General features: G+C 44.1%; 1 protein-coding gene across 2 annotated transcripts in view; it reads left to right on the top strand.

The window, feature by feature from the left end:
- The window catches only part of MELK (maternal embryonic leucine zipper kinase), a 39,716-nt gene extending 24,234 nt beyond the window's left edge, over nucleotides 1-15,482 (top strand). For both annotated transcript variants that reach the window (XM_034774799.1, XM_034774798.1), the window contains exons 14-18: nucleotides 472-700; nucleotides 4,262-4,358; nucleotides 4,844-5,012; nucleotides 13,599-13,702; nucleotides 15,032-15,482. In XM_034774799.1, coding sequence (XP_034630690.1) covers nucleotides 472-700; nucleotides 4,262-4,358; nucleotides 4,844-5,012; nucleotides 13,599-13,702; nucleotides 15,032-15,209 — 777 coding nt within the window. In that variant the 3' untranslated portion in view covers nucleotides 15,210-15,482. The remainder of the gene's footprint in view (nucleotides 1-471; nucleotides 701-4,261; nucleotides 4,359-4,843; nucleotides 5,013-13,598; nucleotides 13,703-15,031) is intronic.
- Nucleotides 15,483-17,650: the final 2,168 nt, after the last annotated feature.

Below are 17,650 nucleotides of genomic sequence, written 5' to 3'. Positions count from 1 at the left end.
AAGACTGGATGGGGGAGCAGCCATGGTCTCAGCCCCCCACGCTTAAGTTAGTGGAAGCGCTTCTAATGAGGGGACACACCACTGACAGAAGGAGGATAGTGTTGACATCAACCACTGCAGTGGTTGTAAGTAGACTTAACATAGACTTAAAGGCATGTCTACACTTGAAACTTAACTACTTTGTGGATGGGTTGAAGAGAAGTGATCTGGGATTGGGAGACTAGGGTGAGAAGCTGAAAGAACTAAGGAGGATTAAGGCACAGGGTAAAAAGGGCTTAATTTTTTGTTCAGGGAGAGAATAAGTAGTGACTTAGATGTGTGGGCCCAGAGGAAGAAGTCTGGAGTACTGGACTGCATGTGAGCTATGTTGACCTGACCCTTGTAATATATACTGTGTGTGGTCAGTATACTGGCAATATTTTTAACATTGTCCAGAGTTAATTCACCCTTACTTGATCAAATTTCTTGTAGCATTCAAAGCATCAGACACCATTGGATAGTGTAGAATTCACACCACCTCCATCTCCAGTGGCAAGAAGAGCAGCATCAAAGAAAAGTGAAAACAAAGAGAATTCTGACTTGGCATTGACTATCAAGAATGAAGAGCCGTTTGTGCTTCCTGCACTGAAGACTCCTCTTAGTAAGAGCCAGAAGGAGAAGAGGATGCAAACCACACCAAATCAAGCACTTCCCTCCGCAGGTGTGTCTTACTCTAGACTTCCATTAGCTATGTATGCGGGATGCTTAGGGTTTGTATAGCTGAAAATATTCTACTCTAGCTAAAACTTATACCTACAAGAGTTCCTGGATGGCTTATTCCATCTTGTGATCCTAGACTATGCAATACTCACCAGCCCACTCTTCTTGCTGTAAGAGGTTAGACCACGCTACGCAGAGGTAATGCATCTTAGTGCTACTGTTAGCTTACTATGAGCTGCTGTATATCCCTTCTCTTCCTCCTCTTGTCACTGCAGGATTGTGCATACTTTTTGAATGTACTTGGACACTTTTATAGCAACTAGCTGAAGAGTTTCCACTGTGTATACTCACAACTGACTGGCACATCACAACTTAGATAATAGAGCGTGAAATGCAATCTCCCTTCCCTTCTTCGTTGCCTTGGGATCACTGTTTTTAATGGAGATAGGAGTATTTCCAATAAGTCCTCTGCCTGGGCTTCAAATAACTCCTTTGGGTTACAAAAATACATCAGTTTCCTTCCTTCCCCCTATTTAGTCTCCCTTTCGGATTCTTATGCACTAGCAAATGTCAGCATGTGAAATCCAAACATGGCAATGAAGACATTTCATACATTAGACTAGTCAACAATTTAAAAGCTCTGTTCTTTCTGGAGTTGTACTCCTAGGGCTTTTTTCAAAGCAATCTTCCCGAAGCTTTCCACCCCAGCTAGGCTACAGATCATCCCAATGGGGTAATGGGAGCAAACGACCTAACCAGGGTTAAGATGTAGCTTTATAACTTAACAAGTTATAAGATGGGATTGCCTGTGAGCAGGGAACTGGCCTCTGACCCAGGAGGTCCCTTTCAGTTTCCTATTACATTCATACAAATTATAGATCTTGCAGCCATCCTGCCTTCCTCTTCAACCTACTAGAAACGTTTGCACTATTGCCCGTTGATGATGCTGTACAAATTGTTTGCAAAGATCAAAAATGAGACTCCCTTTGTAGTAGGTGTAACAGTATTTAAAACCGGTGAATGTGCTACTCCATATTGTGCAAGGGAATAAAATTAAGAAACATCTTGTAGCACTCTACAGGCTTTCAAGGATTTCTAGTTGGCAAAGGATCTTGACTCAATGCCCAAGCAGAACATCCTCGTTTTAAGAGTAGTTCAGACCCTAATTTTATACTGACTTGACTGTACCCTAAAGGCAAGAGTGATGCATAGTAACTAATCTGTATATGGTTTACTTTTGGCTGCGCTTTCTGTGGAAACATAAGTGGCAGACGTAGCGTCTAGGAAAAGAACCAGGGTGATTCTGCTAACCTGAAACCAAAATGTTAAGGCAAAAGGTTTTTCTGCAGAAATTGAAAATACTTCTATTTTAGAAAAAGGAAATACTAACACTCCATTATAAAGACTGAAGCTGATGTAGATACTTAAGGCCATGCATGGCATTGTGCCATATTTATAATGCTTGACCTCAAAAGTTAAAGATGGTTTCCCACAATTCTATGTGTATGTATAACTAAGTAGCCTTTACCTGATTAAAGTTTGAGGATTCACTAATGCGCCATATAATTATTTTAAATGATTTTGATTATGGCAGGGTTAGGCCTTATCATAGGTTGCCATAAATTCAAATTTGAGTTTAAACAGCTGTATTTTTAAGTTTTAAATACTTGTTTCATTTTTTTCCACCCCGTTCAGAACAAAATCTGAAGAGGTGGCCATAATGCAGTTTCTGGATGGAAGCTGTTCAGGCTTTTTCTGGTTAAAGTTTACTGGTACTTTGTGTCTGAGCGCATAGTGCCCCATAGCAAGAGCTGGGGGTCCAGCATCTGCCACAGTTACATGGCAATAGTAGCAGAGCACCCACCGAACTGCAGAACTTGGACCCCTGTAGTAGCCTTGTAAGAATCACTCACTTCTGCCCAGTCTGACACCCCAGCTGGGCACAGCAGGGATACTGGTGATCAGGACCATCACAGGAAGGGAAGGGAACTGATCAGCTGTTGGCTCTAGGAAGGGGCTTGCTCTCCTCCCTTTGTCTCCAAACAGAGTGGAAGGGAAAGTAAGAATCCACGCAGTCTCTCATCCCTGAAGAAAATGGGACCTGGGCAGGGTTGTGGCAGTTCCTCTTTCCTGCTAAACCAGACCTGCATTCACCTGCACACAGGATCTAAACTTCTGCAGTAAGGTCTCCTGATTTCTGCTGTGTATCTCACTCCATTTCTGTAGCAAGCTGGAACGTGTTTCAAACATTCAAATGGGGTTAATTTAATTGTTTTCTAATTCCCTTATTCATTTACTGGTTAATTTTAAAGAACTATTTAAATGCATCTCTGCATTTCCATTTCAGGACCTGTGCTCTGCAGAACTCTATGGGAAGAGTAGACTGAGTGCAACTCTTAAATGACCTAGCAATACTCCTGTTGAAGGAATGGGATATGCAATTCAACCAAAGGGAATCACTGAGTTGAACTGAACTTAAATGTTTCTTGCCCACAAATGCATTGGATTTGAGCTACATACAGCGTGGCTCTACTTTGAAGAGAGGCGACATATATTGCTTTAATCAGCAGATCACCGTGTATTTTAGAATCACCCTGTTTTCTTAAAAAAATGTTTGCTCCTGTTGGCTTGGCTGGGCTGCTGTTGCCTAATGAATAGGACTCTTACCAAAATCTTAGGCAACTGTTATGCAACCACTGCCTTCCATGGGGACAAAGTTGGCCTGCATAATTTATCATTGGCAGTAATGTGTGATGGAGGGAAACCTGGCTTCAGCCTTGGTGCCCAGACTGAATTTGCAGAGCTGTCTCTATAGGATTAAAGGCAACACTATAGTTGGCATTTAGCTTTATCTATAATGGGGTGGGGATAAGGGAACAGAAGCATTACTTGTATCTTAACAGCTTGGATTTCAAAACCAAATTGAAGTACAACACTGTACTGAAAGCACTTGAATTTGCCCACTCTGGCTGTGAAAAGTATCAAACAGAAAACTTAACTAGACAAATGGCTGTCTTGCCACAAATGCTGATTAGACTCTATGCCAGGCACACTAGTGGTAATCTTGAATGATCGAAATGGCAGTCCTAGAATACCAAACCCCATGGAGAAATGCAAAAGCACTCTTGAGGCAGGGAAAGGGACTCTGGGGGAGAGTGTACAACTGGGATCTAAGTAACTGATGTTTGGTCTTGGTGTCTACAAACCATAATCCTCAGCCTCAGGAGGTTGGTACTTTTAAATATCTATGCCCATTTTACAGATGGGGAAATGGAGGAGGTGACTTGCCAAAGGCTATACATTGAGTCACTGGCAGAGTTGGGATCAGAAGCTAGTTTTAGCCAACTCTCATCCTATATTCTAACAACTAAACTATACTGCTTGCCCTAAGTCTGAGCAATTCTTAGTACCCTGCAGAAATGCCTCACTCAGTCTGAGGAGATGTTAAGGCGGGGACTAAGAGTTGGTTTAAAATGACTGCAGCAAGGAATTTTCATGATCAAACATCTTTTTCTTTGGGAAAAAATGTACCCATTTGGATTGGGTTCCTCTTTTTCAACAGAGAGAAGTCAGTGCCCTAAAGACACCCCAATTAAGAAACCCACAAGTCCAGCAAGTACAGGTGAAATGGCTGCAGCAGTCATTAGCCCAGAAAGACGGTAAGTATCTGGTTATTCATACCTATTGCTGATTTTAGAACTGGACTACCTTAATCCTCATATAGACTAGGAAGGCTTGTTACAACAGCACCTACTCTTTCATTGTCTTGGTTTAAAAATAAAATAAACTCCTTAAACCCCTTTCCTACACAGTAGAAAATATTAAAGGCAGAAAAGTTTAAAATTACACACTTCAGTAGTCTTGGATGTATTCCTATTTTCCATAATTACAGATTCACCCTTATTCCACTTCCCCAGAGGGCAGCTGTTTTCTATACACAATTCTCCTTAAATCCCAAATGACTATTGAATGATAATTCTCATAGCATCCTTTTAGTCTGTTTAGCTATAATGTATTCCACTTGTCTTTCTAAATACAGAGCTGGGGTCTGGTAAGACTCTAGTGATGTATCTGAAATGACTGACTTTCAGCCACTGAGAAAATGGAAGGTCTATTTTTTTTTTTTAATCTCTTAATGTGACAGGTGTCGCTCAGTAGACATGGATCTTAATCAAGTTCATGTGGATAGTGGCCAAAAGAAGAAAAGAGCCAAAATGTTTGGAAGTCTGGAAAGAGGCCTGGATAAAATGATCACAATGCTTACACCAGGCAAAAGGAAAGGATCCGCAAGAGATGGCCCAAGGAAATTGAAGGTAAGATTGCTAGGATATCTCCTTTATTTAAAGGAGATGGATTCTTATTGGGAAAGTCAATGATGTCTCCACATCACTGTTTCTAACTTCAGTTGTCTGAACTGTGTCCATTCTGCCTCTACAATAAAGTGCATGTGCCTTTGCAGTATTGCACCAAATCTACAAAAGCCCCACTTATTGCCAGTTGGTTTGGTTGTGCGAATCACTGCAGTCTGCTTCCCTTCCAGCTGATCTATACACGTCATATAGGGGATGCAGCTGCAGTCAGACTTCTCCTGATCCTGCTCAAAATTCATTCTTGCCAGCAAAGTGTCATGGTGACCAAAACCTCAAGCTGGTATAAATGCAGCATCTTGATGTAAAAGCCTCGATATGAGTGGCCCTATCTGAAAGTAGCTTATGACGGCTCAGTGAAATCTGATCTCTGTCTAAGCTATTTGAATCCTCGAAGGGAGATCTTCACCTTGAGTGGTGATGGAGGGAATTAAGACTCTAGTCACTGTCATTGTTCAGAATCAAGAGAATTTGGACTTGGATTTAATGAACTGAATGTCCCTAGGCTACAGAAGGGTTTCTAGTGCTGTAGGGCACTATAGAAATCAAATGTCATGGGAAGTGTACATCTTAAATCTTATCCCCAACTAATAATGTATCAAAAGTTCATTAGGTGTCAGACTGTTTAGGTATTGCCTACGAGTCCAAATGAGGAGCCTGCCACCAACGTACTCAGAGTTGCTTGTCTGATTTTTTCAGTCCACTCAAACTCTTGATATTGGCAGCCTGTCTGGTTCTTACTGGTGTCCAAGTAGGAAACAAAGTGAGGTTGGAGACTAGAGAAATGCTAAAGTATAAATCTCAAATGCTGTTGGGATGCCACTTGGGCTCTTAAGACCCAGAGGTATTTGGGCATATGCATGCTTATACTCTTTCCGTGAGAGCTTATACAAAAAATGGGTAGTAGGGCTTGCAGTATACACTACCATTAAAGCACTAATATAGTATCCCCTATGTTAAAAGTAAACTAAAGGACACGTGGTTGAATTCTACAAAACTACCATAATGTCAATAAATTTCAGTGGTGCAGTACTGGACACTTGAGTGTATTAAACTTGTACAAAACATTTAAAGTGTGTTCTTGCTGCTTCAGAAAATTCTGCAGCTTATAATACACTGGAAATTTCATATAAGCAGAGCATGGAGGAAAAACTGTCTTGATTCTAGGACTTGAAGGGACCTCGAGAGGTCATAGAGTCCAGTCCCTTGCCCTCATGGCAGGACCAAATACTGTCTAGACCATCCCTGATAGACATTATCTAACCTACTCTTAAATATCTCCAGAGATGGAGATTCCACAACCTCCCTAGGCAATTTATTCCAGTATTTAACCACCCTGACAGGAACTTTTTCCTAATGTCCACCCTAAACCTCCCTTGCTGCAGTTTAAGCCCATTGCTTCTTGCTCTATCGTTAGAGGCTAAGGTGAACAAGTTGTCTCCCTCCTCCTTAGGACACCCTTTTAGATACCGGAAAACTGCTATCATGTCCCCTCTCAGTCTTCATAACTCTGGAAGTGGCGAGGCTTTTTCTGAGGCCTAAAACTAATCTAATCAAATAAGTGGTGTATGTCTTAAACTGGCTAACTACTACTTGAGGCACCTGCTAACTAAAAGCTGGTTATTGTCAAGAAAATGGAACATAAGAACAGCTATACTGGGTCAGACTGAAGGTCTGTCTTGCCCAGTATCCTGTCTTCTGACAGTGGCCAGTGCCAGGTGCATCAGAGAGAATGAACAAAACGGGCAAAGCGAGTGATCAATCCCCTATCATCCACTTCCAGCATCTGGTAATCCGAGGTTTAGGGACACCCAGAGCATGGAGTTGCATCCCTGACAATCTTGGCTAATGGCCATTGATGGACCTATACTCCATTAACTTAGCTAAGAATCCAGTTATAGGTTTGGCCTTCACAACATCCCCTGGCAGAGAGTTCCACAGGTTGACTGTGCGTTGTGTGAGGAAATACTTCCTTCTGTTCAACCTGATGCCTATTAATTTCATTAGGTGACCCTGGTTCTTGGGTTATGTGAGAGTCTCTCTCTCTCTCTCTCTCTCTCTCTCTCCTCTCCACACCAGTCACTATTTTATAGACTTTTGATCATATCCCCTTAGTCATCTCTTTGCCACACTGAACAGTCCATCTTTTTAATCTCTCCTCATGTGGAAGCTGTTCTATAGCCTTAATCATTTTTTGTTGCCCACCTGCTAACTGTGAAAGCTGGTTATTGTCAAGAAAACGGAGCTCAAGAATTGATAGCCTGCATTAACCCCAGTGCCATCACCACATTCCAGTCCAGAAAGCTTTTGCCAAATGGCACTGGTAATACTGTCAGCCTTTGACAAGTCCAGCATGTATTGGGCTATGAGCCGACCCATCTGATAGGTGTCCACACTGCGCTAGGAATACAGAAACTTGGGCACTAGCAGGCAAGTGCGTGCCAAGTCTGTTGTGCTCCAAATGCTTCTGCCATTGAGTCAGCTTCTCAGGCCTGCGGTACCTGCAAAACTGCTAGTGAACTTTGAATGCTTTGGAGTAGAGCAATGCAAGATACTCAATTTTAAAGTTCCTGGAGAAGCTCTGGCAATGAGCTAGGATTAGATTAGATTTCATCTCTAGGCCTCCCAGTTCAGACTAATTTTCCAGTTGCTTCTTGGAAATGTAAAGGTACTCTTTCAAGATCTACTTTTAGGACATAAACAAAGCACTTGTACACCCACCTTACAGTTGGTAGGAATAATACTGCATACAGTGTACCCAGCTTCCATGCCTAACGTATGGCTATAGGAGTCTTTTGAAAAGGGATATCGTGTATATAGCCACAAGTCCCTTATGTACAGTGGTAAAACATGTAAGCTAAAATGGCTCCAATACTCGAAGGGTGAGTTTGTGTTGTGCTGCGTAGAGGCATAGTACACAACTTGCAGCCCAGGGGAAGGGTCCTATGGTAGCTTTAAGCCACTTTTTCTTTCCCTTCCCACTCTTGGGTTGCTCTGGGATTGAAGAGTCCTACCCCGCCATGGTGATTTGGGTCCCACGTGTTGTCTAAGTTACAGCAGTTTCACAGGGTTGTCCTATGGGCTACAGCACTACTCCAAATCCCTGCAGTGCTTCAAGTTGACAGGCCACCTACACCAGGACTTGCAATGAAGTCTTCTTAGGGCTGTCTTCCATGGTGCCTGTACCAGGGAATCCTCCCCGGCCATATACAGGGTTTTTTGGACCTCTCTGCCTTTTGATCCAGTGTAAAAGGGTCGGAGTAGGGATGAAGATCTCTCCCTTTATCCCTGATAACAGGGAGAGTTGATTTTTCTTCAACGCTGAAGCTTCTGTCCATCTTGTAACAATGTCTGACCCTGAGGCACTGTTGGAACTAAGCATTCCTTGTTGCTGTTGCTTAGTTTGATTACTTCAAGTAGTATCCCTATGGATGCTCCACTTCAGGTGCACATGCACATCTCAAGCCCCTGATCAAAATTTTCCATTAGTAGTGTCCATTCAGCCTGCGCATATGCTCTGCTACCTTATGCCACACACCAGGGATACCTAGGACTGCCTGGGCAAACTGCCTTCAGTTCCTTCTCTATTGCCTCGGCCTGAACCAGAGTACTAGCATGTCTGCCTTAAATGTGCCTCGGTGTGGTAGTGGTGTTTAGTTTGTATTTCTAGTTAGTATTAGTTGTTACTATCTAATTCTATAGTAGTGAGAGGTTGTTTTTCTTTCCATTTCCCCACTCTTTTCTGGGAAGCTTTATTCAGCATGGCTGGGCATGCCTGGCTCACCAGGTTTCAAACAGTGCCTCTTGCTGGGAGGCCATCTCAATCAGCAATGGCCACTTGAAGTGTACCCATTGCTTAAGAACATAAGAGTGGCCATACTGGGTCAGACCAAAGATCCATCTAGCCCAATATCCTGTCTACCGACAGTGGCCAATGCCAGGTGCCCCAGAGGGAGTGAACCTAACAGGCAATGATCAAGTGATCTCTCTCCTGTCATCCATCTCCATCCTCTGACAAACAGAGGCTAGGGACACCATTCCTTGCCCATCCTGGCTAATAGCCGTTAATGGACTTAACTTCCATGAGTTTATCTAGTTCTCTTTTAAACCCTGGTATAGTCCTAGCCTTCACCTCCTCCTCAGGCAAGGAGTTCCACAGGTTGACCTTGCACTGTGTGAAGAACTTCCTTTTATTTGTTTTAAACCTGCTGCCCATTAATTTCATTTGGTGGCCCCTAGTTCTTGTATTATGAGAACGAGTAAACAACTTTTCCTTATTAACTTTCTCCTTTTTCTGTTCACTTGCAAGAATCCCAAATCTTGCAGAAATGTAAGAGGGGTGTGGTTTTTTTTTTTTTTTGCCTGGCTCTCAAATCTAGAGCCTGAAAGAATCAGGAAACCAAACTGAACTTGGTGATCAAGCACTTCCATCAACCCACTTCAGAGTCAAGTCAGGAGACCAGCCCCGCCCCGTACATCTGTCTCCAGACAGATCCAGTGCCCCTTTGACCTCTCCTAAGAAGGGGAAGATCTCTGGCTCCAAAGAGGAGCTCAGTCTTGGGAGCTGACACCTTGTGGTGGAAGAGATGCTGATCTCCCACTAAGTCTACTGTGTCAGAGACCTTGACATCGCCACACTATACCATGCAGGCAAGACTCTTCCTCTGGTACCAGCGGAGCAGGGAGATCCTGGAGTAATTCAGAGAAGCATGGATCCAGCAGGTACCTCGTATAGTCTAAAGGATTAGGAAGGTCCAGGATGTGCACTTCTTCTAGATCAACACCATCTGCATCAGTCTTACCAGTAGTGCCTTTCCACTCAGCTCTATTGTCACTGACAAAAGTGAAGCACCAGACGTTTGCTGCTGGTGCCTGCATGCTCCAGACCAATGGTACCATCCACTTCAACTGCTGTCGGTACCAATGGTACCTCAGGAATTTTGCTACTCCAGGGACTTCAGTGTTTGAACCAGAGTTCCCACCGCTTATGGGTGCTAGATGACTCTGTACAGAGACCAGGGTCTCTGGATTACCATGGCTTCCCAGTGTCACAGGCTTCCCTCTGACTTTTTTTTTTAAATATTATTTTGCAGGAGGCCATAAAGGAGGCTGAAGGAAACATTAAATCAGTCTCCTAGTCAGTGCAGGATTCCCCTCTCCATCATTATAGATACCCATACTTTGACAAGGATTCTCATCCACATCAGGGATGGTGGGATTGGTCCTGGGTACCACCCCTCTCGTGTATGGGCCTCCCCAATGTCCATACTGGGATCTTTGGATGGTGTAGCAATTTGCTGGACACCTGCTCCATTGCACTGGGAGACTAGGGTGACAGTCACCTTAACCAAACCCCCAACACAAGGAGACCTTTGAAGAACAGAAGGGTAGGGCAGGCAAACAAAGGCACTTCTCAAATCCCTATTTTGTCTTCATCTCCAGACAATGCAGTTATGCCTCCACCATCAATGGCCAATAATTGATCAGTTCCAGGACCTTGTCAAGAGGGTGGCTGACTGACTAACTTCCTCAAGAGGTATCTAAAGGATGACTCACAACACAAGCTCCTGGCTGTTGCTGATTGCAGCACATCTATCTGGGTTGCATTACCCATTAATGAAGTATTTTTGGATCTAGCAAAGACTGAGGCAAACTCCTGCAACCATCCCACTAACTAATAAGTGGCCTGATAAGAAATGTGTTCCCTGAAGGGACTCGGAACTTGTTTCCCACCCTCGCCTAATTCCCTGGTGGTGGATGCTGTAAGCAAACAGTAATGCTGTTTACCCTCAGAGCCTATCCTTTATCATAAGGACCAGAAGAGGTTACCCCTTTTTGGATGAAAGGCGTAATCAGTTTGTGATCTGAAATTGGAAGTTCACAAATATCACTTGGCCATGATCACCTATGACTTCATGAATTACAACAAATTTGCAACCTCTACTGAGCACTGTCCACAGGAGCCTAGAGAACACTTCCAAGCCATCATTAAGGAGGGTCAGAAGAGCCAGAATCCCTCTCCAAGCATTCTTGGATGCTGCTGCAAGATCCATCACCACAGCTATTGTCATGCGCAGGGCACCATGGCTCCAGCTGTCCTGATTCCCTAGAGAGGTTCCGAATACTGCTGAGGACCTCCTATTTGATGGTCAGAAGCTCCTTCTGGGGGACTAGGGATGAGTCCCTGCACATGCTGAAGGACTCCAGGACCACACTGAGGCCTGGCAGGGGGTTATATACCCCTACAAACAAAAGATTTAGCGCATCTCAAACTGCCCAGAGATTGCACCTGGGTCATTTCTCTGGCTTTCACAGAACCACCAAACCTGCTAGAAAGACTAATTCCACAGCAAAAGAGCTGCTTAACCTCTTTCAGCACGTACCCAGTCATCATTGAAACAACTTTAATGGGTTGGCCAAGGGCTTGAATCCTCCCCTCAGTTTGCAAGCTACAGCCTTTTGTCCACCTTCCCCATTTCCAATAGACCTGGTATCATATTGCAGACAAGGGGGTCATGGAGGTTATCAGGCTACACAATCCTCTGCATGATCTCCCCTTCCTCATCCCTCTTCAGGGCCCCTCTCATGAGACTGTACTGAGTCAAGAAGTTCACTCTCTCCTTTTATTTAGGAGCAATAGAACTGGCCCCATCCCTCACAGGGGTAAAAGGTTTTACCCGAAGTATTTCTTCTCATGCCAAAGGAGGACAGAGGGTAGAGACCATAAATTGGATCTACTATGACTGATCAAAGATTGAAGTCTCAAATTCAGGATAGTGACTCTGGCAGCGATCATCCCTTCTCTAAAGGCAGGCCCTTGGCTGTCAGCCCTTGACCTACAGTATGCCTATTTCTCCTGTATTGCTATATGGATACCTACATATCACGATGGGCCTGAACCATTTTACATTCAGAGTTCTTCTCTTTGGACCCAAGGGTGCTTTCAAAGGCTCTAGAGGGAGTAGTTGCTTACCTTTGGCAAGAAGCAATTCTAGTTTTCCTGTATCTAGACAACTGGCTATTCAAGGGCTGAACTTACAGAGCAGTATTCACTTCCATCCAGATACCTTTCTCTTACAGGAATTGGGTCTCCAGCTAAACATGAAGAATTCAGTATTGGCCCCTATAGAGAGAATACAGTTCATAAGGGTATATTTGGATTTGTTGGTAGCCAGGGCCTGCTTTCCTACAGATTCATAACTGTTGTCAAATCTGGTTGGGACCATTAGGGAAGCCCCGTACTACAGTAAGGAACTGTTAGCAGCTCCTGAGTCATATGGCAGCTTGCACCTTTGTGACAGACGATGCCTCCACTGCTTTCGGGGGGTGGTTCAGAAGAATCTATTCCTCAACCAGACACCACTTTGGACAGCGAGGTCACTTTTTCTCCTGCAGGTGAAGAACTCCCTAGACTGGTGGGGGGGAATCAATGAAATGTTTGGTCTGCCCAGCTCCAACAATATCTGACAACACACATCACTGAGCACAATGAAGATAAGGAGCACAACTCAGTATCCTCACAACTTGCATATGGTCACCTTTGGGTGCTCCACTACCTGTCCTCCCTCCCGCTTCAGACAGGTGCTGGTTGGCTGTTCAGAGAACTGAGGGCGGTTCACCCATGCAGCCCTATATACCCTTGGGGTACAGCACGTGGTTGTATAGAGCAGTGGTTTTCAAACTGTGGGTTGCGACCCAGCACTGCGTTGCGACGGCTCTGGTCAGCACCGCCGAGTGGGCCGTTTAAAAGTCCTATCGGCAGTGCTGCCCAGCTAGGCAGGCTAGTTCCTACCTGTTCCGACACCGTGCTGTGCCCTGGAAGTGGCCAACAGCAGGTCTGGCTCCAGGTGGGGACGCCATGGGGCTCCACGCGCTGCCCCCGCCCCGAGCGCTAGCTCTGACCAATTCCCAGCTAATGAGTGCAATGAGAGCTGGGCCGGGGGACAGGCAGTGCCTGCAGGTGAGAGCCTTGCGGAGCTGCTAGCGCACCTCTGCCTAGGAGCTGGGCCTGCTGCTGGCTGCTCTCTGGGCGCAGCGCAGTCCGTGGTGCCAGGACAGGCAGGAAGCCTGCCTTAGCACCCCCTCCTCACAGCTGACCAGGAGCTGCCCAAGGTAATCCCAAGCCCTGAGTCCCCAAACCCTCATCATCTCCTCCTCCCCCCTCCAGCCCTCACTCCCACACCCCAACCCTCTGCCCCAGCCCTAAGCCCCTCCCACACCCCTCATCCCTCAGCCACGTTGGGTCCGGCATCAACAGTTTTCTTCAACTGGGTCGCTAGAATTTTTTTTTTTTTTTTTAAACCACCTGGTATAGAGCATATGCACAGGCCAAATGTATGCTGCTAACAGGAAAACCTCCTCCGATCAAGGGCTTGTGGCACATGGTGCGTCCTTAGGCAGACACCCCTCGAACCACAGTTACTGTGTAAGGTGAGTAACCTCTTAAGACATCCATTGCCACAGAATCCCTGGTGTTTGGTGTAAATAGTAAAAACAAGTTTTTCTGATTGAGCTGCTTATGCTTTTTTTCAGGCTCATTACAATGTGACCACAACTAAACTACTGAATCCAGACCAGCTATTGAATGAGATAATGACCATCCTCCCAAAGAAACAGGTTGACTATGTACAGAAGGGGTAAGTCAAGTGTCAGGCAAAACTCATTCCAGCTTGTCTTTGCCCAAGTTGCTAGTTCTCTAGTTTTGCTAAAGCAAAGCATTCAACTTTCTCTCTCTACCTCCTCACATTGCCTCTTGTTAAATATTGTACCTCCTATTAGACCACATGAGACACATCCATGTGGTAAATATTGCCTATCTGATGCAAAACAAATGTATCCTAAAATTCCTTAACTCTCGCATATGAATGTGAATAGTCAGTCTCCTGTGCTGATCTGTCACACATGTTGTAGCAACTTATTTAAAGAAGCTGAGCAAACTTAGCTAATCCTATCTCTTGTGATTTCATTGACAGCAAAGACTCATTCTGATACTGTCCTGTTTGCCAAGATAAGGCAGTTTAGTGCTATCATGATGGAGATCACGGTGACCTTCATATAATACCACTTAAAATACTATAATTCCAAGCTGACACAATGTGAGCCTTACTACCTGTCTGTACAGTGCCAGCCATTGAATAGATGTGTTTAACTTGCAGGATCTGGTGGTTAGGGAGTGCAATCTGGGCTCTATTCCTGGTTCTGCTGCTAACTGACACTCGTCAAAAGACTGAATGTGTGTCTACCGAAATTTCCTAGTGTGTAAAATGGGGACCATAACTCGGGTCGATGCTTGGCTTTTTTTATAAAATGCTCTTCCCTTCTTGAACGGAAGGCATTTAAAAAGATGAGCCTCCTCGTACAAGTGTTCAACTTCATGTTCCAGGAAGATGCATTTAGCTGCATTAAAGTGACAAACTTCTGTGACCTGGTGATTCAAAGATCAGAGCCTGGTCTTTCACTCCTCCAGCTGGCAAGAGGTGATCTGTAGTTGGCCCTGTGCAGTGCTGCATCTGCAGAGAGCAGGATGGCTCAATTTCTCTTCATCTGGAAGATGGCTGCAATCTGAGCCTGATGCAGGAGACTAGGGGCAGCCTCACAAGAGGGATGTTGCTGTCATATCTGCAGAAGATAGTCTGACTAGAGAAAAATATAAAATCATCCCCACGCTTTCTATTCTTTGCCATAGACCTCAATTCCCAGGAGAGGCAGGCAGCAGTTCTTGTGGCTAGGGAGACCTTGTGCTCTGCATTAGCATTTGCAGACAAGGTATCCTTTTACAAAAGGGAACCAGCTTTCATTTCACCTAACCTTGTTTGAGCTGTTTGCTCACACTGCTGAATCTCAGTGGGATACTTTGTGGGGGAAGTATTAATTGTACCCGCTTACGCTTTCATGTTGCCAACCTCCTGATGGATATTAAAACAACTCCCGTGACTATTCTATTTCTTCTTGCCTTGTCTACGCAGCTATACCCTGAAATGTCAAACACAGTCAGATTTTGGCAAAGTGACGATGCAATTTGAGCTAGAAGTGTGCCAGCTTAGTAAACCTGAAGTAGTGGGTATCAGGAGGCAACGGCTTAAAGGCGATGCGTGGGTCTACAAGAGACTAGTGGAAGATATCCTATCTAGCTGCAAGATGTAACTAATAGAGGATTCATATCCTAAATAACGGTTTTACACTCCTTCACACTAATTTTTTTATCTTCTAAAAATTGTTCAAAGAACGGATCTGTTTTTAAATACACTAATTTGTGAATAAATGTGACAAACTTATCTGTCCTTTGTCTTTTTTTAATCATGTATCTTTGTATATCCACTGCTGTCTCTAGATGTCCCTGTCTCGTATGGGTGTGAACTTTCAACTATTTGTATTCTGTAAGTGTAATTTCTTTCTGAAATAAACATTTTATAAATATAGTAAACTGGGCTCCTCTCTTGGGTATAAAATTAAGGTCCAAATAAGAGTTGTTAGTTTTCGAATACCAAAAATAATCTTTACAATGTCTTATCAGTTAAAGTACATGTTGGGCAGAAAACAAATCATTCATTTACATAATTCTTTTCCTGTCGAAGTAGGATTTATTGAGATCGTTAACTAAGTCACAGCTGTGGTTACTAGTTAAACTATATGCTCAATATGTTGAACAAAATAGGATTGACTTCAATAAATATGTTAAGCCAACAATGCTAGGATTTAAACTATAAACCCATATAAAATTTTATAGCGTATGGTAATTCATTACTAAGCCTTAGTGAAGGCAACAACTGCGTGCATGCTTTCTGATCCTGGAGTGATAGCACTTCGAAGCTTAGCACTACGTCGGGGATTCCAGTAACTTCTCAATCCAGGCCATTCTAGAGGTATTCCATCCCGGTGGGTGCAGAGGCAGTAACTGGAAGCAATTCAAACGGGCAGTGAGGACATTGCTGGAGTCTTGGTCTATGGATGCTATTACTATTGTTGGATTGATCTATAAAACTTCAAACGTGCACAGCTGGTTAAGCAAATCCACAGGAGGCTAACGTTTTGGTAGCTGTTATGGCTCAATAGTTGTGAGATGGCAGAGTTGTGCTATTACAGACAAGGTGGGTGAGGCAATACCTTTGATTGGACCAACTTCTGTTGGTGAGACAAGCTTTTGAGCTTACCCAGAGCTCTTCAGGCAGATGTTGCCTTTACAGTGTGTTGCGTTCATCATTGCTAAAGGGTGAACCGATTCTGTGTTACCCATCCCTGTAAAATACCCCATAGAATCCTGGTGATACAAGTAGACCCTTCTTTAAATCCAAAGAGCAGGGGTAAGGAAGATTATATTTCTGCAAATGTACACAGAGCAGTGCAAAGAACTCTGCCAAAATGTCTTGTAAAATACAGAAAAGTTACCGTAATGAAGCATTTTCAGTAACTCTTCCTGGGCTATGAAGAAAGCTGCCACTATGTAAGATATGCAGGGCTCTGCACAGTTGCAGCCTGACCTTGAGCCAATCAGAGCGGGGAGAGGGAGAATATTACAACATTAGAGCTACTAGGTGTTCCTGGTGGATACAAGACCAAGATGGCTTCTACAGAGCGGTGTCAAAAATTTAGAACACTCCTACAGCCAAGATTGGTTTTTTTTTTTTTTTTTTTTTTTTCCTATGACAGCTCCCCAAACTGGGGTGTGTCCCCCTGAGGGCTGCAGAGGAACATTGAGGGGATTGCTGCTGGGGCCTAGGCCAGCTTCATGCCCAGGGCCATGGCTGTGTACCCACCCCAGCCTTAGCCCCCTTATCCCTCTCCATAACACACCCCCCCCCTTCCCGCAGCCAAAGTCCTGCTCCCAGTCCCAGGGAGTAGGGGTGCAGACATGTAAGGGGGGGTGAGGTAAAAAGTTGGGGGACCACTGTTCTGACATGCTGGTAATAGCAGGCTTGCCTTCCTCTGAGCACTGAATGCTGCTGGCTGAGTCACTGAGCAGACTATTGTTGATGCAGAAGTGTTTGGATATAGACTGTTCATTCCTGTTCCAACTATCCCAATGATGCATTCTCTTTAGGCTACGCTACACATTCAAACCGTCTGAAGATCAGAGGGAAGAATGCCTTGATCTGTGCTAAAGCAGAGCAGCATAGATGGTTCTGTTGGAAACCCTACCTTGATGTTGTAAACTACAGTTTACGTGTATGAATATTTGCATAGGAAGAGCACAGGCATAGTCTTCCCAAATCCCATAACTCTTGAACAAAAATTTAGTATTTCAAATACTGTTCAAAGGGTTTGTTTTGATCTAAATATTGCACACTCAGAAGGCTTGTCTAATAGTCTTCATAAGTGCCTAAGAGTTGCATGGATGATTTGGAATAATGTAGAACTTCCACCGTCTCCTACATTTGAGTGTCAGATTCCTGCTTCTCAATCCACATTCTACTAGGTAATGTTATGAACACTGCAACTGGTCTTTAGAGCATGACAATCACTCTAGTTACATTTGCTGGTCATGTATCACAGTAGCATCCAAAAGCCCATTCTATACATGGTCCTTACCCTTTTTAACTTAACTTAAGATCAAGGCAATAGATGGATAATGAATCTAAAGTCAATTT

This window comes from Trachemys scripta, chromosome 6, assembly GCF_013100865.1.
Source record: "Trachemys scripta elegans isolate TJP31775 chromosome 6, CAS_Tse_1.0, whole genome shotgun sequence".
Classification (NCBI taxonomy): domain Eukaryota; kingdom Metazoa; phylum Chordata; order Testudines; family Emydidae; genus Trachemys; species Trachemys scripta.
The sequence above is the reverse complement of the archived record's forward strand: the minus strand, read 5'-3'. Positions and strand labels throughout refer to the sequence as shown.